At 40.5% G+C, this 16102-nt stretch overlaps 1 protein-coding gene across 1 annotated transcript; it reads left to right on the top strand.

Annotated features, from left to right (window-relative positions):
• The first annotated feature begins 5717 nt into the window (after positions 1-5717).
• On the top strand, positions 5718-15615 carry LOC115027739 (NXPE family member 3-like). The gene is made up of 3 exons (XM_029461219.1): positions 5718-5766; positions 14785-14988; positions 15062-15615. Exons 1-3 carry the CDS (start codon positions 5718-5720, stop codon positions 15613-15615), a joined length of 807 nt encoding a protein of 268 aa, XP_029317079.1.
• Positions 15616-16102: the final 487 nt, after the last annotated feature.

The following is a 16102-nucleotide window of genomic DNA, read 5'->3' as shown; positions in this document are numbered from 1 at the left end:
GTAATTGGATGCCAAACCACTAGACCACCGCCACCCTATCTTGAACAGTTGAGATAAGGAACCACACTGGCAAAGCTATATTTATTCTGTCCCGCCCCAAGAGTGCTGGGATAGAGTATGAAAAAATTAAGATTGGTTCCCACAAGACAGAGGGTAAAATGTGCAGGAATGTGAGAGCAGACAAGTGTCGGTGCTTGAACGGCAGGGGCAGAAACACAAAACTCAAACAGACACACACACTAACAGCAGGCAGAGGACAGAGTGAAGGTACACAGGTACACATACAATTTCCACACTTTTATTATCCCGAACATCCTGTAATATAAATGTGTAGGGGAGCGTACAGTGTGTGGTCATTGAAAATGTGTTCTGATATGTTCTTCACAGAAAATGAGCCACGGCCAATGAGTCTGAGTTTGAAAAAATAATAAATCGTATAATTTTTCTTTTGATGAAAAAATGTAAACGGGTCCCACAGACCCAAACACCACAATGTGTTTAATGTGTTAAATTCAAATTCTAGGACATCTTGAACCTTCAATAGACTTGTTTTGTTTGTATCCCCAATTTAGCACGGTCTTTGCTTGGAACTTGTATTTCTATATGAGATTTTCATAATGTTGGGAATCTCTTGGCAATGCCTCAATAATTTTAGGCATCTAGAATCCCGTTAACGTCCTTTGAAAGAAAAGCCAGGATCTAACAAAAGTCATTCATCCTTTGGTTATCAATGCTATTGCTAGACTCATGTCAGGATATAAGACTAATGTATGTCAGAAAATGTTTTACTTGTGCAGTTTTACTTAACATTTGGTTGCAATAATATTTATTTTTCTGTGCAATAGGCCTTTCTTACAGTTGACATTTTAGTCAGTAAGACTAAGGGCTGTATTCAAATCCGCCTACTATACCGACAGAACATACTGATTTGGCCAAAATGGAGCATATAGTAATATAGAAAACAAATGCAAAATTTGCAGTATGCCAAAAATATAATCTTTTGTAAAGAGAACAATTACATTGTAACTAGGGTACAGCCCATCTTTAACAATTGATTCCTACATGTGTCCTACTACCCATATTAAAGCCATGTAATTTAAGTTAAGCCTGCTAAATGTTTGATCACGAAGACAGCAACGTTTGCTATTAGTTATGATATTGTTTACCTCTGCTTTCCAAAAGCGGAAACTGGTGTGGCCTGGCCTAAAATACAGCAAAATAAATCAAATTAAAGGTTTCATACTGCAGTATATAGTAAGCGGTTTTGAATACAGCCTATGATTTCTAGAGCAACACTAACGACTGCATGTAAACATGCTCACAATGAATGATAGATCAGTTGTAATGTTTATCATTTTCACCATCATAGTTTGTGAGAAATGGTGCGTTCAATTTGTGGAACGATCCCCTGAAGTCGGATTTTGAAAGTTTGGGACGTCTCCAACCCAGACCTAAAAAATCCTTGATGGCTGCTCCGCACATCGCCTTAGTTACAAGTTACTTACAAAGCTTTAGTAATATACTGTTTATTATCACTTCTGTCTTATTTGTCTCTCATTAATCAACTTCTATCTGTGGACATTGTGCTATGTTGTTTGGATGTGCAAAATACCGTGCAATGTATTGTTGTCAACTGGTATTGCCAATAATGTCTTACAAAGCTAACCTGACTAGAACTTGGTTTACAGACTTGTTTTACTGGAACACGGACAACTTAGGTGTGATCCAATTCCCAGCTCCAATTTCTGTCTTCACAGTACAAATAGAACAAACCATTAGCATGCTATTACTAGCCAATTAGCTAACACTAAGCACAAAGTACAACCAGGATTAAAGTCAGTCCTCTCGGGAACAAGATTGTGCTACATTCCATCCAGTACTATGAGATATTTCTCTCACTCTATAAGTGGAAAAAAATTATTATTACCAAAGTCCTTATTCAACACCTGGGGAAATTGGGTACCTGCACTAAATTTCATGGCCATCCATTCAATAGTTGTCAATATATTTTAGGCTGGAACAAAGAAGTGGTTCGTCTGACTAACCAACAGACATTCTCGTTCCCTAGAGACACATTACTAGCGTGGCTAAAAACTCACTGTATTACAAATAATATTAACAATTGCTTCATTCCAATAAAGGGGTCATAGTAAACCATATCAGTGTGACAGTGAGCCAGCATACAGGAATACCAGGAAAAAAATTGTAATCCTCAAAAAGGTCTATTAGGTGTAGTTGTAGTGGTTCAGTTGCTGTCAGAAAGACCATAATGTCTCATATATTACATATTCATGAAAGAAATATGATAGCAACAGACACGTTTTAATTATTTGAGGTGCATTTCTTTTGAAAGTGCGTGCAAAAATTGAATTGAAAGAAATTGCATGTCTCATTTTCACACACACGCTTCAGCATTTTCTTAATCGCACTTTCCATCCTGTCCTTGCCCTTTCCCTCTCCTCCTCCTTCTCCCCTTGTTCAGCTACTTCTCCTCTCTCTCTATCCATGCCTCTCTTGCTTCCCCTCTTTCTTTCTTTCTTTCACTGGCTTTCCTCTTGATTTATGACCAGTAGCCATGCTGATATGCTCATGTTGTCTTGAGGCAGAAAGAAAGGATAGTATTTCATCAGAGGGCTTGGAGGTTATTCACACACACACACACACACACACACACACACACACACACACACACACACACACACACACACACACACACACACAGAGAAACATCCATTGTGTTTATACGGATTCTGCTGCCACAAAAACACACATAAAGCATGTAGATGAATGTTGCTATCATACAACCACACAGACACATGCTAACACAAACACACACATCTTCATCCTGCACCAAGGAACCAATCAGATTTCAGAAAAAAATCACAAGCACATAATGTAACACACACAATACATTTTACGGCTCCACAAACACAAATATTACATATATTTACAAGTGCATATACGCACATGCCAATATATGTACCATACATGCAGACAAATACTTACCCACTAATTCCTTTCAATCCCTTTTATTTTGTATTCTTCCCTCTGATTTACATTCCACCTTATATGCCTATACCTATATTAACAAGAAAAGCAGACACCTCCTGACTGTTCGCATGACCTACTGAGATATAACCAATGATTCATCCTGTTTCTTCCACCTACACTTATTTCCAATTTTCTTTGAGCATTGCTGATTTTCCTACCACAAAAATGATGTATTCATTTTTATGCGTGTGTGTGTGCACTGCAGGTGTGCTGCTAGCCTGGGAGAGCGGTTTGACTGATTTGACACGTGAATGGCAGATAAAAAAAACTGTTACTTTAAAAATAGCAAGGTGCTGGGAGATCCATGATCCTTAGACATTATCTGCCAACCGAAATGTGTCCCTGCTGCACTGTGTGGGTGAAGTTCATCATGAAGTTTGTCTTTTTACAAACAGCAGCATATATTAAGCTTCCTGCTGCAATACTGCATGGGTCATGTTGGAAAATGTAAAAAGGATTTTAAACAACATGACATCCACTTTAGTATAATTGTCAGCAGGTTAATGGTTATAGTGTGTTTCCCGGTGCTTTTGTCTTTACGATGAATGCGATCAAATAGTATGTTTTGCTTAGGAAGGATCTCAACTGAATCAAATGACCTGTAAGTATTAAGTGGCAGCCATGAGTTGATGGAAATGCCAAGGAAAGGTGCTTCAATGCTTGCTTTCTCATCTCCTTTAGCATAGGGTACACTGGTCCATCCTTTACAAAGTTAAAGGAGATAATGCCCACAATTCCCTCCAGCGGTAACACTTAAAACGACGCGGCAGACCCACGTCAATAACATTGGCCGTAGCATAATTACATGGCCTAGTGCAGTGGGATTCTCTTAGCATCGTGGTTGTTTTGATGTCCTTATGAATTCACCTTTCCTTGACTTTATGATGTTTTCCATCAAGGTCATGAAAAGGTGGTTAGTAAATAGACATAGGTTGAATTTCTTTGGACTATTCGACCGCAGACTATGTCTCTTACAATGGGGTGTTCATTTGCTGGTTAGTATGACAGGATGCAGCACCTCCCACAATGACTTGCCACTCCAAACTATCTTTACTGTACACATGTGACCCTTTTTTTAAACACAAAGGCAGGACTAGTCCACACATATAAAAGGTTGTTTTCTATTAAGTAGCTTTGCTATGCATTTTGAGCTTTTATAAAACTTCTTCCTGTCATGTCCCGGTCCCTTGTCTAACTGGTGTCTCCTTGTTTTTCTGTCTTTAGTTGTCTTCCTGTTTTATTTTGGTATACTCCCCCTTGTCTCTCGTTTCAGAGACTTCACTTCCTGCCCTGGTGTGTTTCTCGCCTGTGTGATTACCTGCCCCGCCCTGATTAGTTTCACCTGTTCATAATCACCTTCCTCCCCTCGTGTGTTAAGTCTCTGCTTTCCTCATTGTCTTATATGTTCTAGTGAGCATTCCAGTGATTTCCGAAGTGCCACACTCTTTTGAGCTTGTTATCTTGCCTTGTCACTTGACATATGTTTAGTCAAGTTTTTTGTTACCCTGTACTGATGTGTAGACTGGCAAAACTGAGTTTTGGACTTCTATGTTAGAGAGTACGCCGTTATCTCCTTTGTGAAGCGTCACAAATTTGGGGACATTTCATGCAATGGCGGACGTGGCCAAAATATATGGTAATAGGTGGTACTAACGTTCCTAACAGGATTTTATACATGTTTACACGTAAATGTACAGTTACACTTCCACCTCCAAATGGAGACGTCAGAATGTGCTACGGAGGTCACTGCTACATTATCCATCACTCCCACGACACAGACCTTGCTGCCAACATTTGATCTGAGCTGATCTGGACGAAGGTTTTTTTATTTATTTTTGAAAACCCGTTTTCAAAAATTATTTTATTTTTACTTACAATTATACTGCAGCAAGAAACCTGATTGAAAAAAGAAAATAGGAAGACAAATGAAAAATAGCACATTCACTGCAACATTGAAAATGTTATCTTCTATAATGCATCTTGTACAGTTTTGAGTGCTTTTAATTCACATGTGTGTACAACTTTACAACTGAGATGCAGACAATACATCTTTAAATAATAATTCATTTGATTTGTATAGTGCTTTTCTACACTGTGCAAAATTATTAGGCAAGTTGTATTTATGAGGATTAATTGTATTATTGAACAACTACAGTGCTATCAGTCAATTCAAAATGTTAATAAACCTCAAACCTGAATATTCTCAAACATGTTCTCAATAGGGTTTAGGTCAGGTGAGGAAGGGGACCATGTCATTATTTTTTCATCTTTAATGCCTTTACTGGCCAGTACTTTGATGCATGTGATGGAACAGTCTTCTTGAAAGATGCTGCTTGAAGAAAGTGTCTTCTAAAAACTGGCAGTAGTTTTGGGAGTTGATTTTGAGTCCATTTTCAACCCGAAAAAAGCCCAACTAGCACATCTTTAATTAATAATACCAGCCCATACCAGTACCCCACCTCCACCTTGCTGGCATCTGAGTCGAAGTGGAGCTCTGTGCCCGTTACTGATCCAGCCACGGGCCCATCCATCTGGTCCGTCAAGAGTCACTCTCATTTCATCAGTCCATAAAACCTTTGAAAAATCTGTCTTCAGATTTTTTTTTGGCCCAGTCTTGACATTTCAACTTATGTGTCTTTGGTGGTTAGGTTTCAGCCTTCCTTACCATGGACATGTCTCTGAGCACTGAACACCTTGTACTTCTGGACACTCCAGGTAGGTTGCAGTTCTGGAATATGACAGCACTGGAGGATAATGGGTTCCTGGTAGTGAAGTGTCCTTCCATGTCGAAGCTTCGAAGCGTGTGACGTACGAAGCCTTGCGAGCATGCTGTACGACATGACTAATTCAGGAAATGGTTCGCAGGTTTGGCGTGCGTAAATATGACAACACAGCGTATCCCTTGTTCTAATGTCTTTCTTCTACAAACCCCAATGTCAATGTTGGGATGTTGTGTAAAGCGTAAATAAAAAGAGAATACAATGATTTTCAAATCCTTTTCGACCTACATTAAATAGAATACACTACAAAGACAAGATATTTAATCTTCACTCATTTTGAATTTGATGCCTGCGACACGTTCCAAAAAAGCTGGGACAGGGGCAACAAAAAACTGGGAAAGTTGAGGAATGCTCAAAAACACCTGTTTGGAACATTCCACAGGTGAACAGGTAAATTGGAAACAGGTGAGTGTTATGATTGGGTGTAAAAAGGAGCATCTCCGAAAGGCTCAGACGTTCACAAGCAAGAATGGAGCGAGGTTCACTGCTTTGTGAACAACTGCGTGAGCAAATAGTCCAACAGTTTAAGAGCAACATTTCTCAACATACAATTGCAAGGGAGTTAGGTAGTGATGGCGAGATGAAGCTTCATGAAGCATTGAAGCTTTCCATCCAATTGGTTTGCACATGTGCCAAAGCTTCATGGTGCATTCATTTGCTCTACTGCGCCATCAAGTGGACAATAAATGTAAAACCGGCGAAGTGCAAGGCTGCTGTGGATGTAAAGTATCTTTGCCCTGAAGATTCTTTGACGCACACATATAAGACTGAATATAATGTTCGATTTAAAAATAAAGATTGATGTTATTACGTGTTATTGAGAAGAGAGTGCCTGGAAACAAGTGTGGGCTTTTTACGCCTTAAATGATAGTGCAGTTTAAGATTGGACAGAGAGAAGGGGAATGACATGCAGCAAATAGCAGCAGGTCTGTTTCGAACCCCGGGTCTCACAAATTGTACTTACTAAAAAAGGCTCTTGACCAAAACACTTGTCTGAAATCCAGGCAAACTCTAGGAAGTTAGTGGGCTATTTCAAGAGCAGCACCACTGCAAAGGTGAATTCCTTCATATCATTGCAATATTCTAAATGACGCTATTTTGGTCAAGTTGCTGCTGCAGTGACACTTGAATTAATCACTTTTTGTTGGCTAATTTAATAGGAGCAAATGGTCCGGCCGGCACTGAAGCTGATTCAAGAGGTGGAACAGCACAAGCCACATGCTCCAGCGTGTTTCTGACCTCAGGGAACCTGTAGGAGCAGCTTTGACTAAAAGTCTAAAAGTGCTGTCCCCATTTAATGATGCCACAGTTGATACTGGATACATTTTAATTGTGTTATTGTATTTAGTCACTTACAGCTTGTTTGTCTGTCTTAAAGCCCTGTCACACATCTCCGTATGATAGAAACGTATGCCGGCACATACGAAAAGTCCAAATAAGTCCAACTTTTCATTGGATCGGAAAAGTGAACATATACAGATACGCATGTCTAACCTGTTGATAGCGCATCACTTCCTAATACAAAATGTATCAGACAAATGCCCAACGAATACATAAGATATACAAAAATATGGCGTATACAACATATCGGCAACACGGTTTACGTAGATATAAGGTAAGGTATAAGTAGTATTCGTTAAGAGCTCACTGTGTTACGCTGGGGTGCGTTGTTGAACGCTGATGTTTTGAGCATGTTCAAAATTCCTACCCTATGTTAACATTATGCCTGATGACGGCGTAATTTATTAAACGTGTTTCTACAGTACAGTTAGCATTCAGCATTCTAGCCGTTCTCCAGCGTCAGCATGACGTGAACCAGATGGAACTGATACGTTTTAAATAGATAAGTGATACGATATCAATAGGTTTGACATGCGTATAATAATTTGTTATGTATTCGTTATGTATTCGTCAGCTACAACACCGCTGTGGAAAAGTTGGACGTATTTGGACTCTGACACATTTTGAGCTACTTTTCATATACGCCGGCATGTTTCTGCCATACGGAACTGTGTATGTCTGGCGTGTTTGGCGTAACGTCTGCGTCCTTCAAATGATCACAACATACCCTTAATTTATATCAACCTATTGCCGATATTTCGTATGCGCCGGCATAAGTTTCTGTCATACGGATATGTGTGACAGGGCCTTTAGGTAGCAAACTGTGGCATCGTTTGAACACCACAGTCCTGCAGACGAGGATGTCACTGCGGACGCAACAGTGGAGGTCCAAACGTACCTGGGTGAACCAAACATTGGAAGATTGGAGAACCCCCTAAAGTATTGGGAAGGACAGAAAAATTTATATCCCAACTTGTATAGACTCGCTATTGCTTTTGTCCCAACACTGTGGAAAAGTTGTTATTTTGAAATAAAAATAAATGTTATGCGTTACATGTTGTCCCTAGTAACAAGCACATTCACATCACAACCCTCTCCCCAATTTGTTTCCACTTTCCCTTGTGACCCCGCCATTGTATCACAAAGACAGACACCATATAAATAAATTCAGAATTTAAGTATTGGTCATCACCAACATCATTTATTCAATTCAAAGCTTCACACACCAAAACTATAGTGTCATTATAATCACCCTGCCGGTTTTACATTTATTTTCCACTTGATGGGATAGTAGAGCAAATGAAGCACCATGAAGCTTCGGCCCATGAGTGAACCAATTGGATGGAAACCTTCATGAAGCTTCATCTCACATCACTAGTTCCTAGTAGCTTCACGTTTGATTCTTCTCAAATCTTTCGCAGTTAATTTGCATCTTTTTTTCTCAACACGTTTCTTGCGACCCTGTTGATTATTTGCAACAAAACATGTGATGGTTCTGTGATCACACCCCAATATTTTAGCAATTTCAGGAGTGCTGCATCCCTGTGAAATACTTTTTACAATTTGTGACAGAGTCAGATAAATCTCTTTTTGGGCCCATTTTGCTTGAGGAAAAGAAGCTGCCTAATAACTATGCACACCTTGATATAGAGTGTTAATCTCCTTAGGCCCCACCCCCTCTCATTACACAAATACACATCACCTGATATGCTTAGATCCAATACGCATTCAAGTTTATACAGCGTGGAGTTGGAAATTATGCATAAAAATGATGATATGGTCAAAATACTCACTTGTCTTCTTTGTGTAGATACACAAAGAAGCTTTGAAATCTTGGTTAGTTTACACAACCATAGTATAAATCGGACATTTGATGTTTTGCTCAACGCAACAAATAAACATACTTCTAATTAGGGATTCTAAAGCTAAAAGTAAAACCACAAGTTAGTCAGATTTATTTGTAGTGAATTGGTACGATACAAACAAAAGGCCAGATTAATGCTTCATGTGGTAATTTGAATGAAAAGACAACAGATGGGATATTTTTCAGTGAGACCAGTTCAGCAGCAGGTTTTAGCTACATGAGAGATGTGGTGGATCACCTGTGAGACTTAATTGATTTCTTAACAAAGTGATTTCAATTGTGTTGTTGGCAGGCAGCTTGTTAAACACAGGACACAGCTGACAGCTTTCTGAGGGTTGAATCATGTCACATGGGAGCAACTGTCAGAACGATTTGACAGCTCAAAGCAACAAAGTCAGAGTGTTCAATATGGAGCTGTCATGATGCCTTTTGGTGATCATTTTAGCTCATTCCTACAAATAGATTAGAGTGGAATAGTTGAGTAGCCTGCAAAAGAAGATCAGAAGGTAGTTTTGATTATAAATATCAATTAGGTGATAAGTCAACTCTGCATCACCACGTAGTATTCGGATAAACCGCTTAAAGCTGACCAGGACCAGAAGCTGAAGATAAGTCTGAAAGGATAATTAAACATCTAAAAGAAAAGAATGAGGAAAAAGTTTTTAAAAATTGGCACTGTCAACATTGTGAACTATGAACGTGAACTTGTTTATTATAATCTGTGTGAACTGAACTTTGAGCTGGCCTTTTGTGAAGTATGATCATGCACAACACTGGAAGTAGGTGTGCCTGTTCTAACGTAACATGTTCAGTAGCTTACTACCTGCACGTAGCCTACACAAGTAACCTAGCGTCTCTTTCAAAGCATTGAGCATATTGTGCTACATTGTCATGTTAGCAGTCATATTACAAATAACCATCTTCATGTGGAAGCCAAAATCTGATTTTAGAGTAACATTAGCAGCTCTGTCCTACTCTTTATTTGGTTTAGGGAAGCTGAGCCACGATAACAGCTCATTAAATATGTCTTGGACTATCTACTCTACCATTGAGGATGCTGACTTTTTCCCCGGGATGTGTAGCTTTAGCCTGTCTTTTTTAGGATTATATCATGTACGCAGAGGTGGACAAAGTACTCAGATCTTTAACTTAAGTCAAAAATCTCTGCACACCTGAATGTGTGACAAGTGCAGCAAAATAAATTAAGCACACTGTTTGCTTACTGCTAAAATATTTATGTTTTGGTAAAGTTTTTCTCATTTTACCCAAGAAGAAGTAGTAATACCACAGGGTAGAATACTAGTTACAAGTACAATACATGCAATCAAAACTAAAAAAGCATAAGCATAGTAATATACTTTAACTACCAAAAGTACTCATTCTGCAGAACAATACATTATATTACTGTATTGTAATTATTGATGCATGCATTTGTTCTTCACTTTAATGTTGCAGCTAGTAAAGGAGGACCTTATTTATTTTACTATAGATACTGCAAGGTAGCTTGTGAATTTCACCAAGAAATCAATAAAGTTGTTTTTGTAAAGGGGCACTCAGCTAATGAGCTGTTTGAATGGGAACATGACATGTGGCAGGAAATATCTTCCGAATAGAGAGACACAAAGCTATTGGGAGTGCTGTGGTGAAATGTAGTGCTGCTCTGTCTCAATGCTTTATGTAAAACACTGTGTTAACTGTTCCAAGAGTACTTCTCCACTTCATTGATCGCTCTCTTTCTCTGCATCATTACATGAGCTGGAAGAGCCAAACACAAATGAAACACACACATTTCTGCAAACACATGTATACTCAGTGCAAGGATGCATAACACGTGTGCAGCCATTAATCAATGGGAGTAGTGAAGTCAATGAGGCGTTAATAAAGAAAAGAGAGACTGTGTAGAAATACTCTGGGACTAAGTGTGTGTGCCTGTGTTCTGCTATCTTAATCATTTAACTTTGTTGCCTATGCTCAGAATATTGGCTTGTATAAAAGTGGAGTTTTCTTGTCAAAAAAGTAGTTGTTCTGTATAATTGATAATCAAACATTTCATTAAAGATAATTTTGCTCCAAGCACATTTCAAACTTCGCCAGCAGATTTATTTATGCTTATTTGTGACAAACAGTCTCTGGATGTGCTAATATGACTGATTCTCAATGTGTCTGTGGATGTGTTTGTTCACACGCTCGTAGACTGATTTTCTGATAACAGCACCTCATTATTCCTACATGGTAACTGCTGCTGTGAAGCACAATTATCCTCTAAATGAGAAGGAAATTAATGTTTTTTTAAATAGCTAACCACCAACCAGAGACTGTGTGTGTGTGTGTGTGTGTGTGTGTGTGTGTGTGTGTGTGTGTGTGTGTGTGTGTGTGTGTGTGTGTGTGTGTGTGTGTGTGTGGTTAGCACATAGCTATACATTGTTTGATATTTATTCATAAGTCATTCAGCATTGGCGGTAATAAATCTACTACCACTGAGAGAGAAAATGGGGAATTAACAAATTACCATCATTTGCAACGACATTCACATTTATTGAACAGGATACACATATTGGATAAAGTGCAAAAAGGTATTGAACATATTTAAGTCAACTGCAAACGGATTGCTTAGCAGTTCAATTTAAATTTCTGAGCTGCAAAGTCGGCAAATGCGCTCAGTTTATCAGCAGAATGCAGCGGTGGAGTGACCAAAGTTTCCTTGCTGCATCCGAGTCTCCCACAGGCAGCTTGGCTTAGAAAGCTCTCACTGCATCATACACGTCCGTGATCACACGGCCCTGAAGCTGGAGGTTTAACAGTGAGATGCTTCGTTATGCCGCACAAAAAGGCCAGCTCACATCGACACTTTCGTCCCAGAGCAGAGCGGATTGCTGAGCAGTTCAATTTAAATTTCTGGAAAGGAAAAAGAAAAAGAAGACAATTAGTGAAAACGGTTATGATAAAAACTGAATATGCAGATGTTGAAGCATGAAGTAATCTGCACAAGTATTCTTCCCTCAAACTGCCCCCTATTAATATTAACATATAACATGTGGTGCAGTTTAAAGGGCCATATCTCTCTCTCACATACACCCTGAGAGGGCCCTGTCCTGCAGGGTTTCCCCCTTTCAGAGAGTTCTTTACTGGGCATAAATTCTAAGGAATGCCGGGGCCTGATTCAAACTACGGATGTTAATGATGTGTACAAACACTCCAACTGTGAACTAGTTCATATAGGACCCCTTCAGCTGTCAAAAAACATTTATCAGCTGTAACAACAACTTTATGTAAAATTATATCAGGGCCTCTAGTTTTATTTAACAGGATAGGAATCGATCTCTTCCGTTAGGATGTGCTGCTGCTAACTGTGACCAGTTTCTATATAAGTGTGTCTCTGGGAGAGAAAAATAGAGGGTGATTGAATGTGTTGTTGATCATGTGTGTGTGGTAATGCATTTCCCTTTATATTTGAATATATGAAGTTTGTGCTTTTGCGCTAATGTACAAGCATTGTCTGTGGAGGAGGCATACAATCCTCAACATTTTCTTGCATTGAAAACTTTCGTCAGTGTCACACTGGCTGCAGGACTGAATAGATGATTTTCACAAATGGCAAGAAAATTACTCTCTGCAGGACAGCTGATTGACCCCCTGATGTTCTACCATCGAAACGCATAAACGCTTTCATGTCAGAATCATGGCCCCGGAACTAAAATGAGTTTGACACCCCTGGGTTAGGGTTATGTTTAGACATAAGGAGTGAGATTGGTTCGGATGAGTGTAAGAATATCAGGGTAAACCAATCATTGGCAGAATAGGGCAGATTGTCACGGTCCCATCTGTATCCCTAGTGTTTTCCTGTCCATGTTTTCCATGTCTTTGTGTGTGTCAGCCACTGGAGAGTATTGCATAAATAAACTATTTAAACTTACTCCGTTTCCAGAGTCTAGTGTTCTGCGCCTGGGTCTCCTCTGGACGTACCCATAACAGAACAATCTGACCAGAGAGTGTATGCCAACTACAGGGGTATCACACTTCTCAGCCTCCCTGGTAAAGTCTACTCCAAGGTACTGGAAAGGAGGGTTCGGCAAATAGTCGAAGCTGATTGAAGAGGAACAATGCGGATTCCATCCTGGTCGTGGAACAACGGACCAAATCTTCACTCTCGCAAGGATCCTGGAGGGGGCCTGGGAGTACGCCCATCCGATCTACATGTGTTTTGTGGATCTGGAGAAGGCGTATGACCGGGTCCCCTGGGTGATACTGTGGGAGGTGCTGCGGGAGTATGAGGTGAGGGGGTCACTTCTGAGGGCCATCATATCCCTGTACGCCCAAAGCGAGAGTTGTGTCCGGATACTCAGGCAGTAAGTCAGACTCGTTCCCAGTGAATGTTGGCCTCCGCCAGGGCTGCGCTTTATCACCAATCCTGTTCGTGATATTCATGGACAAGATATCGAGGCGTAGTCGTGGAGGAGAGGGGTTGCAGTTCGGTGGCCTGAGGATCTCATCGCTGCTCTTTGCAGATGATGTGGTCCTTATGGCATCATCGGTCTGTGACCTTCAACAGTCACTGGATCGGTTCGCAGCCAAGTGTGAAGCGGTTGGGATGAGGATCAGCACCTCCAAATCTGAGGCCATGGCTCTCAGCAGGAAACCGGTGGATTGCCTACTCCGGGTAGGGAATGAACCATTACCCCAAGTGAAGGAGTTCAAGTACCTAGGGGTCTTGTTCGCGAGTGAGGGGACGATTGAGCGAGAGATTGGACGGAGAATCTGAGCAGCGGGGGCGGTACTGCAGTCGCTTTACCGCACCGTTGTGATGAAAAGAGAGCTGAGCCAGAAAGGCAAAGCTCTCAATCTACCGGTCGATCTTCGTTCCTACCCTCACCTATGGTTATGAAGGCTGGGTCATGACCGAAAGAACGAGATCACGGGTACAAGCGGCCGAAATGGGTTTTCTCAGATGGGTGGCTGGCGTCTCCATTAGAGATAGGGTGAGAAGCTCAGCCATCCGTGAGAGACTCGAAGTAGAGCCGCTGCTACTTTACGTTGAAAGGAGCCAGTTGAGGTGGTTCGGGCATCTAGTAAGGATGCCACCTGGGCGCCTCCCTAGCGAGGTGTTCCAGGCACGTCCTGCTGTGAGGAGACCCCGATGAAGACCCAGGACTCGGTGGAGAGATTATATCTCCTCACTGGCCTGGGAACGCCTCGGGATCCCCCAGTCGGAGATTGTGGAAGTTTGGGGTTCCTTACTGGAGCTGTTATGTGATTATTTTTAATCACATAACAAAATATTAAAACACTTCTAAGTAAAACATGACAATATAATAATATTAATACATTATAATGACAACAATATTATAACTTACATATAATATAACAATTCAACTACTCCACAAACTACAACCTCCAAATGACCATAAGATTGAATCAACACCTCTCTAAATGAGTTTCAAAATAAAATTAATATTACAACCATCATCAAATGTATACATGCATACACAGCTATACAACTATATACATGAATAAGTGTCCAGTGTCCATGCCTCTGGTAGAAGACAGAGGGACACTAGCTCAGTGTCCATGGGACAGAGGGACACTAGCTGAGTGTCCATGCCTCTGGTAGGAGACAGAAGGACACTAGCTTTATTTTGTTTATTTTGCAGTAACAAATTGACTTGAGGTTGAGTGTCACAGATTATGCAATTTAGGACGGGACTTTTTTTCTCTCTCCTATTTTCATGGGATTTGTTGACTAACACTCAGATCAACCAGAGGTGAAGAGCATCAGTGTGACATCTGGACCCTCTGGCTATTACTACCAGAGTATGTGGCGAGCACTAGGTAGCACTACAGTTCGCCAAATGAACATGCCTGCGACCAGTCAGTGTCTGAAACGCAAGGTGGTCCACCTATATGGAGACTCCACCATCAGGCAGTGGTTTGAATTCTTCATGAAAACCCTACCAGGTAGCTGATTCACATCATTTCTGGCAACTGTGTGATTTTGTATAGACATCTGATCCTACTGTAATACTTTTAGATCTTAAGCAGTTCGACCTTCATGTAGGAAAGGAAGTTGGACCCTTTATGGCCGTGGACCATGCAAACAACATCCTGCTAAAGTTCCGCTTCCACGGTCCTCCCATCATTTTAATCAATGTCCCATCCAGCGAGCTGCGCTACATTACCAATGAACTAGATGAATTAACTGGAGGAGCCAACGCTGTCGTAGTTATTGGCGTCTGGGCTCACTTCACCTGTTTCCCAATGGAGGTCTACATCCGGAGGCTGCTGAGCATCCGCAGGGCGGTGGTGCGGCTGCTTGACAGAGCTCCACGTACAACGGTCATCATCCGGACCGGGAACCCCAGATCTTTGACACTTTATTATTCGCTAATCCATAGTGACTGGTACTCAATGCAGCGTAATAAGGTGCTCAGAGATGTGTTCAAAGGACTGAATGTTCATTGGATTGATGCCTGGGAGATGGTCCTTGCTCACCACCTGCCACACGACCTCCACCCACCGACTCCCATTATTAGTAATATGATTGACGTTCTCTTGTCCCACATTTGCCCCAAAAAGGATGGCTAGATGTGTAAATCTATGCAAATTAGGAATGCAGTGATTCAATGATAATTTACAACTCCCATTGATGATGTTGACACGATTTTAATTGAATCAATGTGTTAAACTGACAAGACAACACTTGAAAATGGTTAAAGTCTAGAAAAATGTTCTGTCCACCAAATGTTTTTAAATATATATTCTGCTCATCATTTTTACTCTAGCACAAGAACCCGTCCACAAGATTGCTGGTTCAAATCTGGATTGAGGATTGAGGTTTATAATATGCACAATAAAACTCCTTGTGTTGCCGGTTAAAACTTGAATTCATTCAAGATATTGACTTATAAGAGTTGTGCAATTCAGTTAACTGTCAATACATTAGTATTACATACAACTTTGCTCGTGAATATTACATACTTCCTATCCATATGTAGATTCTTTATATCTTATATTTTGACCAGGGATAGTTTTTGTTGTGTTCCCTTGAATAATAATTGTCTTGGTTTCATCA

Source organism: Cottoperca gobio, chromosome 22, assembly GCF_900634415.1.
Source record: "Cottoperca gobio chromosome 22, fCotGob3.1, whole genome shotgun sequence".
NCBI classification, from domain to species: Eukaryota; Metazoa; Chordata; class Actinopteri; order Perciformes; family Bovichtidae; genus Cottoperca; species Cottoperca gobio.
The sequence above is the reverse complement of the archived record's forward strand: the minus strand, read 5'-3'. Positions and strand labels throughout refer to the sequence as shown.

Coding starts and splice junctions, on each gene's coding strand:
- LOC115027739 (XM_029461219.1), top strand. CDS start 5,718: ATGGACATGTCTCTGAGCACTGAACACCTTGTACTTCTGGACACTCCA. Junction 5,767..14,784: donor TGTACTTCTGGACACTCCAG/GTAGGTTGCAGT, acceptor ACTAACACTCAG/ATCAACCAGAGGTGAAGAGC. Junction 14,989..15,061: donor CTTCATGAAAACCCTACCAG/GTAGCTGATTCA, acceptor TAATACTTTTAG/ATCTTAAGCAGTTCGACCTT.